The 18,557-nt window shown below is 40.6% G+C and overlaps 1 protein-coding gene across 5 annotated transcripts in view; it reads right to left on the bottom strand.

Moving 5' to 3' along the window:
- Positions 1-18,557, bottom strand: part of LOC123516302 — a 71,243-nt gene continuing 52,686 nt past the window's right edge. For 3 of the 5 annotated variants that reach the window (XM_045275576.1, XM_045275578.1, XM_045275577.1), the window contains 2 exons: positions 16,122-16,474; positions 1-1,948 (listed from right to left, as the gene is read on the bottom strand). In XM_045275576.1, coding sequence (XP_045131511.1) covers positions 1,721-1,948; positions 16,122-16,364 — 471 coding nt within the window. In that variant the 5' untranslated portion in view covers positions 16,365-16,474 and the 3' untranslated portion in view covers positions 1-1,720. Of the gene's footprint in view, positions 1,949-3,105; positions 3,906-8,099; positions 8,467-16,121; positions 16,475-18,557 lie in introns of those variants that run through there. The other 2 variants (XM_045275580.1, XM_045275579.1) reach the window with 2 other exon arrangements.

The raw sequence follows: 18,557 nt of genomic DNA, 5'->3' as shown, positions 1-18,557 counted from the left end.
TTGATAGTAGTCACGGTTTATTTCAACTCTTACAAAGTTATTTTTAGTACATTCAGAAATGAATTATTGCGATAACATAAAGTTTTGGGTTCGTATATGTATGTGTCTCATCTCAGTGTACCAAATGTCTAATGTTGCAGCACTTTTGAAATTTGTAAGAAATCATATTTTATACCCAAATCATGAGAAATAAAAAAAAAAAAAAAAAATACTGCATCTGTTTGGTGCAATACACATTTCTATTTACCTTCACGTTGATTCTGAGGTTTTGTAAACTCAACGAGAAATTTGATATGATGATTTTTCTCTGTCATTGATAACATATTGATACATCATTATCATGTGACGATGTGTACGAAATCATTCGGCACCCTCTACACGTGACCTTTTTTTTTTTTTATACCATGTGGGCTTTTCACGGGAGTTTATGGGCTAAAGGGGATACTTATTAAGGCTACCTCCTATTTCAAAGCCCACCCGCTAGGAAACCGTTGCCCCGAGTGAGGAAGCCCAACCTACACTCAGACCGTAGACAGGATTCGAACCCGTGCGCTTGGAGACCCCTCGGACCCCAAAGCACGCACGGATCCACTGTATCACGGCGGCCCCTGTAACATGTAACACGACCTAAGCCTGACGTAGTTACAAACCAGCATATTCATGCATGGATGCTGAACAAAACTTTCATTTACTAAGCAACAATTTATGGCTATGAAATAGTATACTTCATAATTATTGCCATGTTATGAGTGAGTCTACATACACCAATTTCAAAGGAACCTGCTCCTTCTCACTGAATATTATAATATCATATAATATTCCAATAACGTTACTCTACAAATTCGTTACGAATAAAATTTTACGTTTCTCTTTTGTGAATTAGATGACCAGAATCTGAAAACACATTACACATTATTGTGGATCGTGTCAGTCTTCTGACAGCCAGTCTACAGTCCTTCACTGCACTCCTCCAAACTCGTTATTCTATGGTGCAATGAACAGCCTTTCCACAGGCATTTATATGAGTGCAATGGGACTTTTTCTTCATAGAATAACTAAATAATGAAGATCCACGCACACCATATTCGAGTTCACCATCAGCCCATCAGATCAGTAGCGGAAGGATGCAAATGATACAGCCAACATGTTCTGCCCAAGTAAACCACATGAGCGCTGAGGGAAAGTGGAGGAGGCGGATGAGAGTGCACGAACTCTAACATCCACCTACCCATCCATCCACACACACACACACACACACACACACACACATTTTATGTATATATTCACAACATTTATCTATCTCCAGCATTCAATATCAACATATCATTGCTACCAAGTCATACCTCACATGTCAGACTTCTAAGGTGCTTTGCAGTCATGATTCGTGAATGATTATGAAGTAAGATGATAGAGCTGCGGCTTATGTTTTTCTTAATCACAAACAAAATGATGCTTCTATCGTGGTCTGACTTTTTTTCACTTCACTAGCAAAATAGTTCGTGGAGACATCATGTCTCCACTTGGTTCTGTCTCTCTGTGGTGCACAGGTTGTCATAGACAAGATATTCTGAAGTGATTTGAAAGTTAGACCATAACTTGGATTTCCTTGTTAACAATGAATATCCAAACAGATCCATTCTGAGAGAAACTACAAGCCTGATTCACGACCATCAGTAAGTAACACTGAAATTCCTTAGCAAAATTGCTTAAACATTGACGATCAGACAGGTGTTAGGGCTTGTGCTGCCTGTGTATAGGTGGGCAAGTCAGAATCTTTGGAGCCGTCGCTCACACCTGGCTCAGCCTCTTCGTCATCCCCTCCACAGACTGGCAAGTTGCAGCTCTCGTACAAACTGTCGTAAGGTGGTGGCTTGGCCACCACGGTCTCGTAAATGGGGGGAGCATCCTCCGAGGATGCATCGCCTTGGCCGCTCTCAACGTCCTCAGTCTGTGTGAGATAAACATTTCATACTGAATTAAGAAACACTGAAGAGTAACAAGCACACACAGCAATCACTCCAGAAATTAAGAAAAAATGTAGATAGAAGGATAGACGGTCAATGTTGACACACAAACTAGAAAAGAATGGTTTGTGTGTGTGTGTGTGTGTGTGTGTGTGTGTGTGTGTGTGTCACACACAAAAAAATGCATTTTTATTGATTGTAAATGTAAAGTTAAACCAGAGTAGAACATCTTCCCTTAAGGAACATTGAGATAACATATACATATTGTGACACGTCTTTTGGTATTTACTGAAAAGAGGAAAGGTATGTGAAATATGGCGAAGTGTTTTGGATTGGAGAGTTGTTTTCAGTAATGGGAATGGCAAGACTTGTAACAAAAGACTCAAGATTCCATCTATCTGTTTAGTCTGCAAGAAATAGAGAAGAGAAAGTAAGCTGTTTGCTAATATGGTAGTGAATGAAAGACTTCGCATTACTTTGGGAAGTACGGGTATAACAGGCCGAAGACAAGCGACGGCGTCACGAAAACAAAACCTAGCTAGCTATGTATGGCCGCCTTGTGTAGGCCAGCAGTAACCTGCAGGGCAGCAGGTTGGTTCCTTGTGTTTCTACGTTTCTGACTTCCTTGCCTTGTTTACTTATGAACTCTTTCAAGAAGCCATTATTACATGGGTAATGTCTACGTTTCTGTCTTTCTTTCTTTCCCTACTTAGTAATGAACTTTGGAAGAAGCCATTATTTCACGGGAAATGTCTGAGAACGTATTTCTTTGCATTTTCTTTAGAATTCCTCTTATGCACAACATATGACACAGCTCCCACACTGTTCAAGAAATGTACATAGTTAGTGCATGAGTAAGAAATATAGCCGAAATCTCTATTCCAGATGTTATTACCTGCAGACAAACACCGACAGATACTTATGTAAAATTATCATCAATCACGTTCTTTATTTATCTATTTATTTATTTATTAAATTGTTCATGTGTTTCTCTTCTTGTTACTGTTTATTATTTTTTCTAAATTTAAGATTATATCGGATATTCTATAAATTGTAAATAAACATGCTTATTTAAACAAATTCCTGCACTAGTACAGGAATTTCTATTGCACTGCACTGAGCTGTTGCTCGACATTCTCACCTGTGATGTTCGCACCTGCTGCGTAGCTCTAGTCAGTTGTCGGTTGTTTGAGTACCACGAGAGCCACAAGCAGACGAAAAACAGCGGAATAATTAGTCCAAAGATCACAGTGTTGACCGAATGATTATAGTACAGAAAGATGGTGAGCAACGATAAGACGGAACAGAAAGCCGTATTGAAAACTATAAACAGCTTCACACTTTTCCTCATGCTTGAAGAATGTGTTCTTTGGTAAGGAAGCAAGGGGCGAGACTTGAATCTGAAAGTTATGCTAGATCATGTCCTTCGCACGTCTGTGTTACCAACACTAACGAAGAGAGAAACACTCAGTTCACAGTTTGCAGAGTAAAACTTGCAGTTTTCTGAATAATAAATGGTAATTTACAATAATTCCTAAAAGGAGTCTATTAAGAGGTGACGTGAAACTCCTATATTAATTAAACAAACTAATCCCGCAGTAATGTATCATTATTATCAAAGCAGTACAGTCTTGACATTGCCTTCAGTTCGATGATACATAAATGACGTCAACAACAGCAGCAGCAGCAACAATAACAACAACAACAACAACAACAACAACAACAACAACAACAACAACAACAACAACAACAACAACAAAAGGCAGTAGATATCTGCCGGAACGATAGTTACTTCCAGAGATGTGCGAAACACTGCATCACGGGATGTTGTATAAACTTATTGATAAGCGACATGTGGCGTCACTGAATGTTCATGTCTGACAACACAGCGGCACAGTCACAGCCTGCTCTCTAAAGGCAACTCTTCCTTGACACAAATCTACATGCACCTGTTTACATAACACACACACACACACACACACACACACACACACACACACACACACACACACACACGCCCGGTAGCTCAGTGGTTAGAGCGCTGGCTTCACAAGCCAGAGGACCGGGGTTCGATTCCCCGGCCGGGTAGAGATATTTGGGTGTGTCTCCTTTCACGTGTACCCCCTCTTCACCTAGCAGTGAGTAGGTACGGGATGTAAATCGAGGAGTTGTGACCTTGTTGTCCCGGTGTGTGGTGTGTGCCTGGTCTCAGGCCTATCCGAAGATCGGAAATAATGAGCTCTGAGCTCGTTCCGTAGGGTAACGTCTGGCTGTCTCGTCAGAGACTGCAGCAGATCAAACAGTGAAACACACACATACACACACACACACACACACACACACACACACACACACATTTCATTAAGAAAATTATGAATAAATATGGCGATTACTCTACCGGTATCGACGCTAAGTGTCTTGACACCCATTCAACTATTTTTCTTTATTTTCTGCAACAGTCGCGATTTAATTTTCAATCTGCAGAAAGCCACCTCTCCTCTATTAAACCCCGTCTTCTTTCCCTAACTGGAAAATAGATGTCTGAGGCAATTGACAACATTTTTTTGTTTGTTCCTACTTTCTCTATCTTAATTTTCATTCCAAAGCTGAATGTTGCTTCTATGTGCGCAACAACTTAACTTGGTCTCGTGGCCACACTCTCCAGACTTTTCCACTATCTGGCTACGACTTTAGAGTCACTCTCTAACTAGATTTATCTGTGCTGTTTACCTTTCTCATAAGTCCTAACTCCTCTGACTATAAGAAATTAATTTCTATTGAAATTTAAAAGTGGAGCACATTTTGTCTCTCTATCCTTTTGCAGAGCTCTCCATCCTTGGAGATTTCAATGTTCACCACCAGCTTTGGCTTTCCTCTCCCTTCACTGACCATCCTGGTAAATAGCCTTCAACTTTGCTATCCCCATGACCTTGAGCAATTGGTACAACACCCTACTCGTATCCCTAATCGTCTTGGAGATAGTTTTACATTTTTGATCTTTTCATAATCTCTTAAATCCTTCGGCTTATGTTATCTTATCATCTTCGTTGAGCTCCTTCGATCGGTATCTTGTCATATCGCTCCAATCCTTCATCAGGATCGCCCAAAGTGGAAGTGTCTCTGCTAGTTGGAAGGGACTTCGGGAGATATTACGCTAGTTTTCCTTGGAATGATTACTGCTTCTGTGTCAGAGATCTGTGTCTGTGTTGAGCACATCACAGAGGCGATATTGTTTGGCATGGATGTGTACATTTTTCATTCATTCTTTCGATCTAAACCTTCCAAACAATCTTGGTCTAACAGAGCCTGTTCTCGTGCTATACAAGATAGAGAGGCTGCCCATAGAAGGTACTTGAACCTTTCATCATCTGAATGTCTTGCACTTTATGTTTCTGCATGGTATTATGCCAAAACTGTTCTCCAACTACCCAAAAACTCCCTTATTAATAGAAACAGTTAAAACTCTAACTCCCATTAACCGTCCTAATTCCTCAAACAAGAGTTTTAATTTCCGCATATTCAAAGTTTCTTTTTGATCTGTCCTCAACCGAAAGATTCTGTGCACCTATCTGATGTAAGACTGAACCAGGGAAGAAAAAAATATTGCAAAATGTACCGTATTTACTTGAAGTTATTAGTATCCGATAAACTCTGGAAATCCCTACCTGCTTTTGTATTTCCATCTTCCTATTACCTGAAATCATTTAAGAGGAAGGTTTCAAGACATTTATCTCTTTTCTTTTAACTAACTCTCGGACCTGCACGAGGACTGGCAACTAAATGAGCCTTTTTGTTCAACTCTTTCGGTTGCCCCTGGCCAATCTTCCCCTCTTACATAAAACAGCCCCCACCTCACACAAAATGCATTTTTTTTTTTCATTTTTACAGATTTCTTATATATATAACTATTAAATAGTAAAAAAAAAAAAAACATATTAATAATTATTACATCATGATAGCTTCTATTCGGCAGGCGTCAAAACAATTTAACAGAACACATTTGAAACACGTGCTGCTTACTTCTGCATTACTTTGCCTCCACGTGCCAGTCAGGATCAAGGAATAAGATGAACTTGCCAAGCAGGTCCATTAAACTGTGCACTGTCTCTGAATCGACATTCTTTCCCTTTTTCATGTGAGTGATAATCGTATTCAGGCACCGTGACCTTACATAAAGCAAAACTAATACTAATCACACGGACGAACTTCCTGGAGAGGGATTTGGGATTCATTATACATACATATAATATATATATATATATATATATATATATATATATATATATATATATATATATATATATATATATATATATATATATATATATATATATATATATATATATATATGACTTAAATGATAATAATTATGATTATATAATAATTGAAATATACAAATAAAAGAGTGTTCCTATACGGAGGTCTTTGGTATGTTGTATTGCCTGCAAGAGTCGATGGAGTAACTGTAGACACAACAAAGACAGGGCAGTGCTGCAGGACACACGTGGAATTACATGTTACACCACGGCTAGAAGTGACGAAACTGGGAATACTCTGAGGAAAACAACAATAACAACAACAACAACAACAACAACAACAACAACAACAACAACACACACACACACACACACACACACACACACACACACACACACACACACATGTACAGACATAATAGCATGACACGATAATAGAGATTCAGACGGCCCATTTTCTGCTGGTATAAATTCTACGAGGAGTGACGCATCTCTGCCTGGTAACACCGCATTATATAACAGAAATATTCAAACATACCATTATACATCAAAGCAAATGTAAAGAATATGTAACTCGAAAACAAAGACTACGCAATACACAAGCCAGACACAGCCTGGAACTGGACAGGCGCCACTGGAAAAACCTGGATAAGCACCAGCCTCGCTCTGCCACCTTGTCGGGAAGCACCGCGATGCTCACCTACACGGGGGTACCTTCCAGGGATTACAAGGTAGGCAACAAGAGTAAATCATACATTAGTCATCCTTTCTTTTCTATCACCGTACAAGTATATAATATGACATAGCTTCTAGAACTGCTCCCTCCCCCCAACCACTCTCTCTCTCTCTCTCTCTCTCTCTCTCTCTCTCTCTCTCTCTCTCTCTCTCTCTCTCTCTCTCTCTCTCTCTCTCTCTCTCTCTCTCTCTGTTTAATTCAATGATGTGCAAATACAAACAGCTAATGATAGTCGTAAATTGGATAAGCAAATGTAGGTAAGTTATTGTTTAATTCAATCATAAGAACTCTTTTTATAGTCATACATTGCTTTTATGAATGAGGAACATGAGAGTGACTATTATTAGAATCTGCTAACTTTGTTCTTGCCATTAACATATTGTATATTCAAGCAATCTTTAATTAAAATTGTTCTATTTGTAATATGTAGACATGGTGGGATATTTCTAGTTTAGTCAAAATATAATAATCTAGATACAAAAAACATCAGCGAAGCTCTCCAAACTGAGGTTAAAGAATACAATAAGAAAAACTCAAGGAAGAACGTATCATGTTGCTTTTATATACGTCGGAAATCCCCACGCTCGCTGAACATTGATTCCGGTTTGAGAGGTCACTTCCCATGAAACGTGCAGGGTTCAACGATTATGGATATGTATTAATTGTTGAACTAAAGATTAGGGACACGAAACAATATCTAGGGTTAAAATTATCCCTTATGCAGAACATTATTTTAAGATACTCATCTATCGTTGCAGGGAGGAAAAGTTGAACGACCGCAATATTTTTCATTCGCTGTTCCCGCTCAACGATCGATCTGCAAGGATGCAGCGTATGTACAGTATTTTTACTTTTTATTTCTGTATAAGAACTGTACTTCTGTTATTCACTATCGGCATTTTATATCATCCAATACATAAATGATATTATTTGCTCTTTCGTTTCAATTATGATAGTCGGTACATTAGACATAACCTGATACTCAAAATAGTGTCGATTTTTCCTCGTTTTTCTTTTTTTTCCATTACACTGTATAATTAATTTTAATGGCGCTGAACAAGGATATCGGTTTCATGCGGATTGCATCAAGGAAACTAATACTAGCGAGTATTTTAGAAGGAAAGGAAACACTTTGTACCTTACCTGAGTGTGTGCTTCCGATGCTTTGCCTCCCAGTAATCTGATCCTCGCAATCAGTATAGATATGCAGGCACATACCACTGATATCACCACTAAGAAAGAAAAGCCTTCAGAACCAAAGCTTTGGTTGTTAAAAAATACCACCAGCATCACAAGAGCGGGCATCGTCCCCGCAAAAGTGAGTAGGAGAGACTCGTGTGAGCGAAGCATTGCTTTGGTCGTGAACGCAAAAAAGATAAACTTGCACCACCACAGCAACCCCGTCCTGGAGGCTTCTCAGTCTTGAATGAAGTCGCACCGCTCCAGACTGGTTTTATAAGCATGGTAGACCAGCATGGTCGGGGCCGCACTCTCGTTCTAACAGTTGCAGTCAGAAAGAGTGGAGACGGTGGGGAGATCTGGAACTCGCCCGGGAATAAACAAGGAAAATTCCTAACATCCGTTTACAGGCGGGGAAAAAAGATTCACTGGCTAACCGGCCCCGCGCGGCAGGGAAGCTGTTAGGGATTCCTGCTTATTAGCTCAGCAATGATAGCAACTGGGAAAATCAATTACAAGATCAGGGATTTGTCTTAATGATTTGCGATCAACACCATTCTCCTGTTCCAAACTTAACTTTGCTACTTGACACTTTTGACCGCTGAGGCAAACACACACACACACACACACACACACACACACACACACACACACACACACACACAGCTCAGTGGTTAGAGCGCTGGCTTCACAAGCCAGAGGACCGGGGTTCGATTCCCCGGCTGGGTGGAGATATTTGGGTGTGTCTCCTTTCACGTGTAGCCCCTGTTCACCTAGCAGTAAGTAGGTACGGAATGTAAATCGAGGAGTTGTGACCTTGTTGTCCCGAAGTGTGGTGTGTGCCTGGTCTCAGGCCTATCCGAAGATCGGAAATAATGAGCTCTGAGCTCGTTCCGTAGGGTAACATCTGGCTGTCTCGTCAGAGACTGCAGCAGATCAAACAGTGAATTACACACACACACACACACACACACACACATAGAGGCGCGCGCACACACACACACACACACACACACACACACACACACATACATATACATACATGTGTGTGCATAATTTCAGCACAAAATGCCAGTACGGAGTTCTTTCCTTGTGTACTGAGGGAATAGTCCCGCCTCCCGTCACCGCCGTTTTCCTTGCTCTACTCCAGGTGACATGAAAGTAAAAGTGTTCACTCCGCCTCACATTCTTAACACCTTGTTCTCTCATCATGACTCCCTTTGAATGCCACAGAGAAGATAAGCACAGTTCTGATGGATGTTTTTCCTATTGATGATGTAGAATTATCAATATGTGTGTGTGTGTTTGTGTGTGTGTGTGTGTGTTTCACTGTTTGATCTGCTGCAGTCTCTGACGAGACAGACAGACGTTACCCTACGGAACGAGCTCAGAGCTCATTATTTCCGATCTTCGGATAGGCCTGAGACCAGGCACACACCACGACAACAAGGTCACAACTCCTCGATTTACATCCCGTACCTACTCACACGTGAAAAGAGACACACCCAAATATCTCCACCCAGCCGGGGAATCGAACCCCGGTCCTCTGGCTTGTGAAGCCAGCGCTCTAACCACTGAGCTACCGGATGTGTGTGTGTGTGTGTGTGTGTGTGTGATGCAAATTATCATAATCAACTGGAAATTTAGTTTCGGAAAGCCTTGAATACCTTTCTGATGAACGAAGACAGATACCAGGGAAAAAACTGCATCATTAAATTGATATGAAGTAAATTTTTACCTGTATTTGGGTGCTTTCTGAAAAAAAAAATCCACAAAAACAATAATACTCGTGTGTGTGTGTGTGTGTGTGTGTGTGTGTGTGTGTGTGTGTGTGTGTGTGTGTGTGTGTGTGTACTACATGGTGTCGCGTCACAGCCAGCCGTTCCATAAGACCGAGCTTTGGATAGGACTGAGACAACTCACACGCCACACGCCGGACTATCGAGGTGACAGTCCTGATTACATCCACTAATGTACTTACCTACAATACATGCTGCTGGGTGAAGACAGATTACACAATTGAGCTCGTTCATCTGCCTCTGGGATTGAAACACGGGCCTCCTTAGTTGTAAGCATAAATAGAATAAACAAATGGAAAAGATAGATGGTTAAATGCAATCTGGTAATATTAAATCTAAAGTACTTAATGTAGGTAGGAGAAAGTAAGATCAGAGAACGAAAAAAAAAAGGTAGATAAGTTTGCTCTCAATTCCATCAGGGTGAATGATGCATAGAAGCCAGACGTAAATAAAATCAGATATTGGGATTAATTTTTAGGAGTGTAAATGATACAACTCCTGAAGTAATATTAGTTATATTTGCCATTGGGTATACCTCGTCAAGACTACATCGTGCGGTTTTGGAACTCGTATTACATCCAGGACAAAAGTTTGTTAGAATCAGTTCAGAGGAGGATGACGAAAAAGATAATACGAATAAAACGTTTTAAGGAAGAACAGGGAAGCCTTTGAATTTACATTACTTTGAGAGGTACAAGTTAAGAGGTGAACTGAGAGAGATTTCTAACAGGTATGGAACACTATTGCCCAAACTGGGGTCTTTCCACCCCTTGGAGTGGGCAATGTGGATCATAAAGAGGCTATCACACTGGCCTATGTTACGCGGAATGTGGGCCATGGTTCTTGGTACGAAACCAGGAACACTATCACACACAAGCTGCCCGTGTTCTTGTTATGCTAGGCAAACGGCCCACTAACCAAGACAAAGCCTAATCAAAATAAACCAGAACAAAACCATGCCGCTTATACCTCAGCCTGTGCTTTGTCCAGGAACTGCATTTGCACTTCGTCTTGTTAAAGAAAAGTAAGTAAAAAAAACTAGAGAAAAGCTGAGACGTGCGCGATGGCAGCTTTAGAGTCGGAGGTGGTTGCCATGAGCCCAAACTATCGACATGCTATATATTATATACTTTACCTTTCTAAATTGATGAAATATTATTTAATATTCCAATATGAAAAATTTAGTCACATTCTTTTTTAGTTCAAATGAAAGGCTTTTATTACATATATCATGTTTACTTTTCCATTGGGATAGCATACGGAGAACCGGGATGGATATGAAGCCATCCCAACTTAGTTCCGCTAATCCCGGGCAAGTTCCAGCTATCTAGAGCGGATGTTCCTGGTTCCGCGTATCATAGGCCAGTGTGATAGGGCCTTAAGGGTACGTGAAAAGACAAGGAGAACACACACACACACACACACACACACACTCATATAGGCACACACACACACACACACACTCATATAGGCACACACACACACACACACACACACACACACACACACATAAAGGCACACACACACACACACACACACACACACAGTCCGGTAGCTTAGTGGTTAGAGCGCTTCACAAGCCAGAGGACCGGGGTTCGATTCCCCGGCCGGGTAGAGATATTTGGGTGTGTCTCCTTTCACGTGTAGCCCCTGTTCACCTAGCAGTGAGTAGGTAGGGGATGTAAATCGAGGAGTTGTGACCTTGTTGTCCCGGTGTGTGGTGTGTGCCTGGTCTCAGGCCTATCCAAAGATCGGAAATAATGAGCTCTGAGCTCGTTCCGTAGGGTAACGTCTGGCTGTCTCGTCAGAGACTGCAGCAGATCAAACAGTGAAACACACACACACACACACACACACACACACACACACACACACACACACACACACTCATATACACACACACACACACACACACACACACACACACACACACACACACACACACGGGAGAGAGGAGATTTCTAATGACGATGTACTCGTATAAGATAGTGAATTGTATGGAAAAGATAGACAGACAAGGCGTGGTATCACTGCCAGAAGATAGTGATGGACGTATACAAGAGGGCACTCTAAAAAGATCATGAAAATTCAATGTCTGAGGAACATTAAAAAGTCCAGCTTTCTACATATGACGGTATAGACATGCGGAACACCTTCAGTGAAGAGACTGTAGTAGCAGAAAGTGTGCATAGATTTAAGGAAAAGTCGGAGAAATTTGGATATGGAAACAGGGCACTATGAATCCGCTCAAACCCTGTAACATACGCCTATAGATAAATACAACTCAGTAAGCACACACACATACACACACACACACACACACACACACACACACACACACACACACATAGACACAACAGAAACTTCCCATGATTTATGAAGGCAATGAGAGGGGAAGGGAAAGACAAGTACTCAGGATAAAGCCCTTGTACAGAATTAGTAGTTCGAGGAGCGAGAAAAACTAGCAGAGACGCCGCAGAACGCCTAACATCATAGAAGCTGTTTTAGCAAGAAATGAGATGTGAAGTTTCCAGTTAAGATTATGAGTAAAGGACAGACCGAGGATATTCAGTGTAGAAGAGGGAGACAGTTGAGTGTCATTGAAAAAAAAAAAAGGATATTTGTCTGGAAGGTTGTGTCGAGTTGAAAGATGGAGGAATTGAGTTTTTGAGGCAATGAACACTACCAAGTTTTCTCTGCCCCAATCAGAAATCTTAGAGAGATCAGAAGTCAGGCGTTCTGTGGCGTTCCGTGATCTGCTGACTTCCTGAAGGGTTGGTTGTCTCTGAAAGAACGTGGAAAGATGTAGGGTGGTATCATCAGCGTAGGAGTGGATAGGTCAAGAAGATTGCTTAAGAAGGTCGTTAATGAATAATAGAAAAAGAGTGGGTGACAGGACAGAATCCTAAGGAACACCACTATTAATAGATTTAGGAGAATAGTAGCTGTCTACCACAACACCAATAGAACAGTCGGAAAGGAAACTTGAGATAAAGTTGCAGAAAAGGATAGAAACACAAGGAGGGCAGTTTTGAGATCAAAACTTTGTGCCAGACTCTATCAAAAGCTTTTGATATGTCTAACACGACAGCAAAAGTTTCATCAAAATCTCTAAAGGAGGATGACCAAGACTCAGTAAGGAACGCCTGAAGATCACCAGTAGAGCTACCTTGACGGAAAACATACTAGCGATCAGATAGAAGACTGAAGTGACAAATGTTAAAGAACTTTCCTACTGAGGATAGACAAGCAAGAGATTAAAAAAGCTATAGGATGGTAGTTTGAGGGATTAGAACGGTCACCCTTTTTAGAACAGGCTGAATGTAGTCAAACTTCCAGCAAGAAGGAAAGGTAGAAGTCGATAGGCATAGTTGAAAGAGTTTGGCCAGGCAAGGTGCAAGCATAGAAGCCAGTTTTTGAGAACAATAGGAAGGACCCCATCAGGTCCATAAGCCATCTGAGGGCCAGCGAGGCCATGGAAAACATCATTACGAAGAATTTTAATTGTAGACATGAAATAGTCAGAGGAAGAAGGAGAGAATCATCCAAGGTGGAGTTGTTAGCAAAGGTTTGAGAGAAGAGTTCAACTTTAGAAACAGATAAGATGGCAGTTGTGTCATCAGGAAGAAATAAAGGAGGGAAAGATGAAGAAGTGAAGTTACTGGAAATGTTTTTGGCCTGATGCCAGAAGTCTCGAGGGGGAGTTAGAGTTTGCAAGGTTTTAACATTTTCTATTTATGAAAAAGTGTTTGGCAAGTTGAAGAACAGACTTAGCATAATTCTGGGCAGAAATATAAAGTGCACAAGAGCAGGTTTGAAAGGTTTACGTAGGTTAAGAAAAAGAATGAGGAATGTACTCCTCCATGCCAGACACTATCACCTCTGTTATGCGTTCAGCACACAGAGATGGATGTCCGACACGGAAATAGTAATCATTCAAGGGAAAATCAGCATAATATCTCCTCATATCCTCCAACTGGCAGAGGCAAAACGCCAGAGACACCTCCGACTCTCCTCCTCCCTCTGATTATTTCATGCCATCAATCAAAATTCCTCTTAATGATGTTTTCCGTGCCCTTGCTGGCTTAAACCCTTGGAAGGCTTATAGACCTGATGGAGTCCCTTCTATCGTTCTCAAAAACTGTGCTTTCATGCTTGCACCTTGCCTGGCCAAACTCTTCAAACTCTTTCTATCAGCTTCTACCTTTCCTCCTTACTGGAAGTTTGCTATACTTTCAGCCTGTTCCTAAAAAGGATGTTGGGTCTAATTCCTCAAATTACCGCTTTAATCTCTTGCTTGTCTTAAGTTTTATAATTTATCCTGAATAGGAGGGTACTTAAACATCTGTCACTTCACAATCGTCCATCTGATCACCAGTGTGACTTCCGTCAAGGTCGCTCTACTGGTGATCTTCTGGCGTTCCTTACTGAGTCTTGGTCATCCTCTTTTAGAAATTTCGGTGAAACATTTGCCGTCGCGTTAGACATATCAAAAGCTTTTGATAGTGTCTGGCACAAAGGTTTGATTTCAAAACTGCCCTTCAATATATATATATATATATATATATATATATATATATATATATATATATATATATATATATATATATATATATATATATATATATATATATATATATATATATATATATATATATATATATATATATATATATATATATATATATATATATATATATACGGCTTCTATCCTTCTCTATAACTTCATCTTAAGTGTCCTTCCCGACCGCTCTATATTGCTGCTGTGGTGAAGCCCTCTGTTCTTTTCCTAAATATATCAACAGTGGTGTTCCACTGGATTCTGTCCTGTCACCCACTTTCTTCATATTATTCATTAATGATCTTCTTGACCAAATTTTTTGCCCTATCCACTCCTATGCTGACGATACCAACCCACACCTTTTCACGTCTTTTCAGAGACAACCAAATTTTCAAGAAGTCGACAGGTTATGCAGAACGCCTAACTTCTGATCTTTCTAAAATTTCTGATTGGAGCAGGGAAAACTTTGTAGTGTTCGATGCCTCAAAAATTCAATTCCTTCATCTATCAACTCGACAAAACTTTCCAGACAATTATCCCATCTTCTTCAACGACACTCAACTGTCTCCCTCTTCTACTCTGAATATCCTTGGCCTATCCTTTACTCATAATCTAAACTGAAAACTTCACATCTCATCTTTTGCTAAAACAGCTTCTATGATGTTAGGCGTTCTAAGGCATCTCCGCCAGTTTTTTCTCGCCTCCCAACTGCTAACTCTGTGCAAGGGCCTTATCCGTCCTTGTATGGAGCATACTCGATGCATGTTTGGGGGTTTCCATTCACACAGTTTTATTAGATAGGGTGGAATGAAATGCTTTTCGTCTCATCAACTCCCCTCCTCTGACTGAATGTCTTCAGCCTCTTTCTCACCGCCGAAATGTTACATCTCTTGCTATCTTTTATCATTATTTTCATGCTAACTGATATTTTGATCTTGCTAACTGCATGCCTCCCCTCCTCCTGCGACCTCGCTACACAAGGCTTTCTTCTTCCTTTTACACCTATTCTGTCCAACTCTCTAACCAACTCTCTAACCAGTAATCTAACCAACTCTCTAACCAGTACTCTCAGTGTTTCATACCTTTCTCCGGTAAACTCTGCAACTCCCTGCATGTGTCTATATTTCAAACTTCTTATGACTTGGTTTCATTCAAGAGGGAGGTTTCATGACATTTGTCCCTATCCTTGGGCTAATTGTATCGGCTTTGTAAGGAGACTGGCGATTGAGAGGGTGTTTCTTCTTTATATCCTCGTTGCCTTTGGCCAGTCCTCCTCTCTTACATAGAAAAAAATGTAGTAGTAGTAGTAGTAGTAGTAGTAGTAGTAGTAGTAGTAGTAGTAGTAGTAGTAGTAGTAGTAGCACACGTGTGTTACTTTCCTCCTTTAGTATGCAAAAAGAACAACAACAACAACAACAACAACAACAACAACGACAACAAGAGGAGGAGGAGGAGGAGGAGGAAGAAGAAGAAGAAGAAGAAGAAGAAGAAGAAGAAGAAGAAGAAGAAGAAGAAGAAGAAGAAGAAGAGAGAGAGAGAGAGAGAGAGAGAGAGAAATATATATATATATATATATATATATATATATATATATATATATATATATATATATATACACTTTTTTACCTGTGTTAGCGGTGCATGGTGTGGTGGGCGCGGGCGAAGGTATGTTTGGGTAATTAAGTAGGCTGTCATGGTGCACAGACAGCTGATGGAGAAGAGGGCCAAAGTAGTGGATCCTGTGAGAGACTCGTACATAAAAGCAACCATAAGGAATGCTGTAGGACCGAGACCGATGATGATCATTCCAACAATGATTACGTAACGTTGCCACCATACAGAATCTTTCTCCATATCTGTTCTCTGCATTGCAGCCACGACAGGAGAACACACACTTGTCGAGGGCTGCTCTCTGGGGTGACGGCCACTGGTTCATTCCCTGACGCAGCAACGTTGTCTCGGCCTTCTCCCAAGCAGCACTGTAGGTATAAAAGTGCAAGTATAAAATTGTTTGTCCCTTAATTAAACATTCTCATCTATAAAAGAAAAAAAGAGATTAAGTATTCAGAATATATATATATATATATATATATATATATATATATATATATATATATATATATATATATATATATATTGGTGTCCTGCGATATGTCAGTGCATTGAAGGTTCTGCACAAGGTAAAGAGAATAAGGTAGTCTCAGCCTGACCTGCCGCGCAGGTTATGATGACGTCATATTTTGGAAGTGGAATTAAAAGAAAACGGAGAGGACCTGCACCGTACACTACTGTATTTTAAGATATGTGGCACCTCTAGCTTAGGTTGTGTCAGTTAGTGTAGTGATAGACCTATTACTGGTAACACTACATATTTTCTGCCATTTTCTTCCTCAGTTCTTCTTTGGGTAAAGTATGACAACGTTGGACAGTTCCTTTCCTATGCATAGACTTGCATCCATAAACAATGCGAGAAGCGGACATTTTTCTTAAAAATTAATAGATTCAAGGCTTATGCTCTCACCACCACAGGCCCACGTCATCTCTCCCGAGAGATGGCAATCTTCAAAAAAAAAAAAAAAAAAAACACCACAGGATGTATGACTGACAGTGACTGGGTATTAGGTCAGAGACCGGCCGACCCTTCCTGAAGGTGACGTCACTACACACCCACTCAGATCAAGCCTATGACGTGCTTCAGTCCCCTTTACCTGAGACTACCTTCTGTTCTCTTTACCATTGTCCTGCGCACACAGCCAAAGATGATCGTGTCAATAGCACCACCCTCGCCTGCACCAGAAAGGCAGCTCACCCTCGTGCGCATCACAACTCAAGGAAATAACTCATCTACAATTATTTTTGTGTGTGTAGTAGTAGTAGTAGTAGTAGTCAGTTATTGTTTCCACCTTGGTTACCATAACTCGGCATTTTTCCCCCAGAGCGGTGTGGTGTATGCATAGTTTTCCAATAGTACCCTTTCCCCTTGTGTGTGTGTGTGTAATAATAATAATAATAATAATAAACGGTTTATTAATTAGGCAATGTAAAAAAATACACTGAAAATGTACAGGGGTGGGACATTACCACAATATGTGTGTGTGTGTGTGTGTGTGTGTGTGTGTGTGTGTGTGTGTGCGATAAAAAAAAAACAGACAAGTTTTGCAGATTCAAACAGATCATCACGTGCCATTGCATGAACAGCCACCTTAAAAGAAAAAAAATCGTATAACGTTCACTTTATCAGAGAGAGAGAGAGAGAGAGAGAGAGAGAAAGCTGATGGGACAGAGGGATTGGTATAGTGAGGTGACTAATTTTTCCGCTCCCTTCCACAATCCACAAAATGGCTCCCTTGTGATTCATCGCCGTAGTCACTAAGCTTCTATAATTGCTCCGGTCGAGAGAGAGAGAGAGAGAGAGAGAGAGAGAGAGAGAGAGAGAGAGAGAGAGAGAGAATGCACTTTTAATTTTGTCATAGTAGAAATTTCAATCTCGAATGTCCGTAGTGAGTTACGTGAAGGGATTTGAGCGGGTATAGGTTAGTTCTTGGGTGTGTGTGTGACTATAAGGATTCCCAAAGAGGATATGAGTAACTGTAAAGGTGATATTGTGGTGTGGCCATGAATGTAGTGGCTTTGTGGTTCACTGACTCACTAACAGATGACTAATTACTATAAAGGTAAGTATGAAAATGGGAAACGCCAACAGAAGAAGAAGAAGAAGAAGAAGAAGACGTAATTGAAAACAAATAATCAAATGTGTCACGGAGAGAGAGAGAGAGAGAGAGAGAGAGAGAGAGAGAGAGAGAGAGAGAGAAATGTGTGTGTGTGTGTGTGTGTGTGTTTGCTGATACATTCACCACAGAGCAAACACGGTGAAGCTGTGGTAGAAGCGAGGGTATAAGTAGTAGGTCAAGAGGTCCCTCCGTTATCTTTAAACCAGTCTAGATAGCTTGCTATTCTAGGTGAGCTGCTGACATAGATATTGAAATGTTACTACTACTACTACTACTACTACTACTACTACTACTACTACTACTACTACTACTACTACTACTGCTGCTGCTA

Source organism: Portunus trituberculatus, chromosome 40 (genome assembly GCF_017591435.1).
Source record: "Portunus trituberculatus isolate SZX2019 chromosome 40, ASM1759143v1, whole genome shotgun sequence".
NCBI lineage: Eukaryota > Metazoa > Arthropoda > Malacostraca > Decapoda > Portunidae > Portunus > Portunus trituberculatus.
Note: the sequence above shows the minus strand (reverse complement) of the source record. Positions and strands in the feature narration are given on the sequence as shown.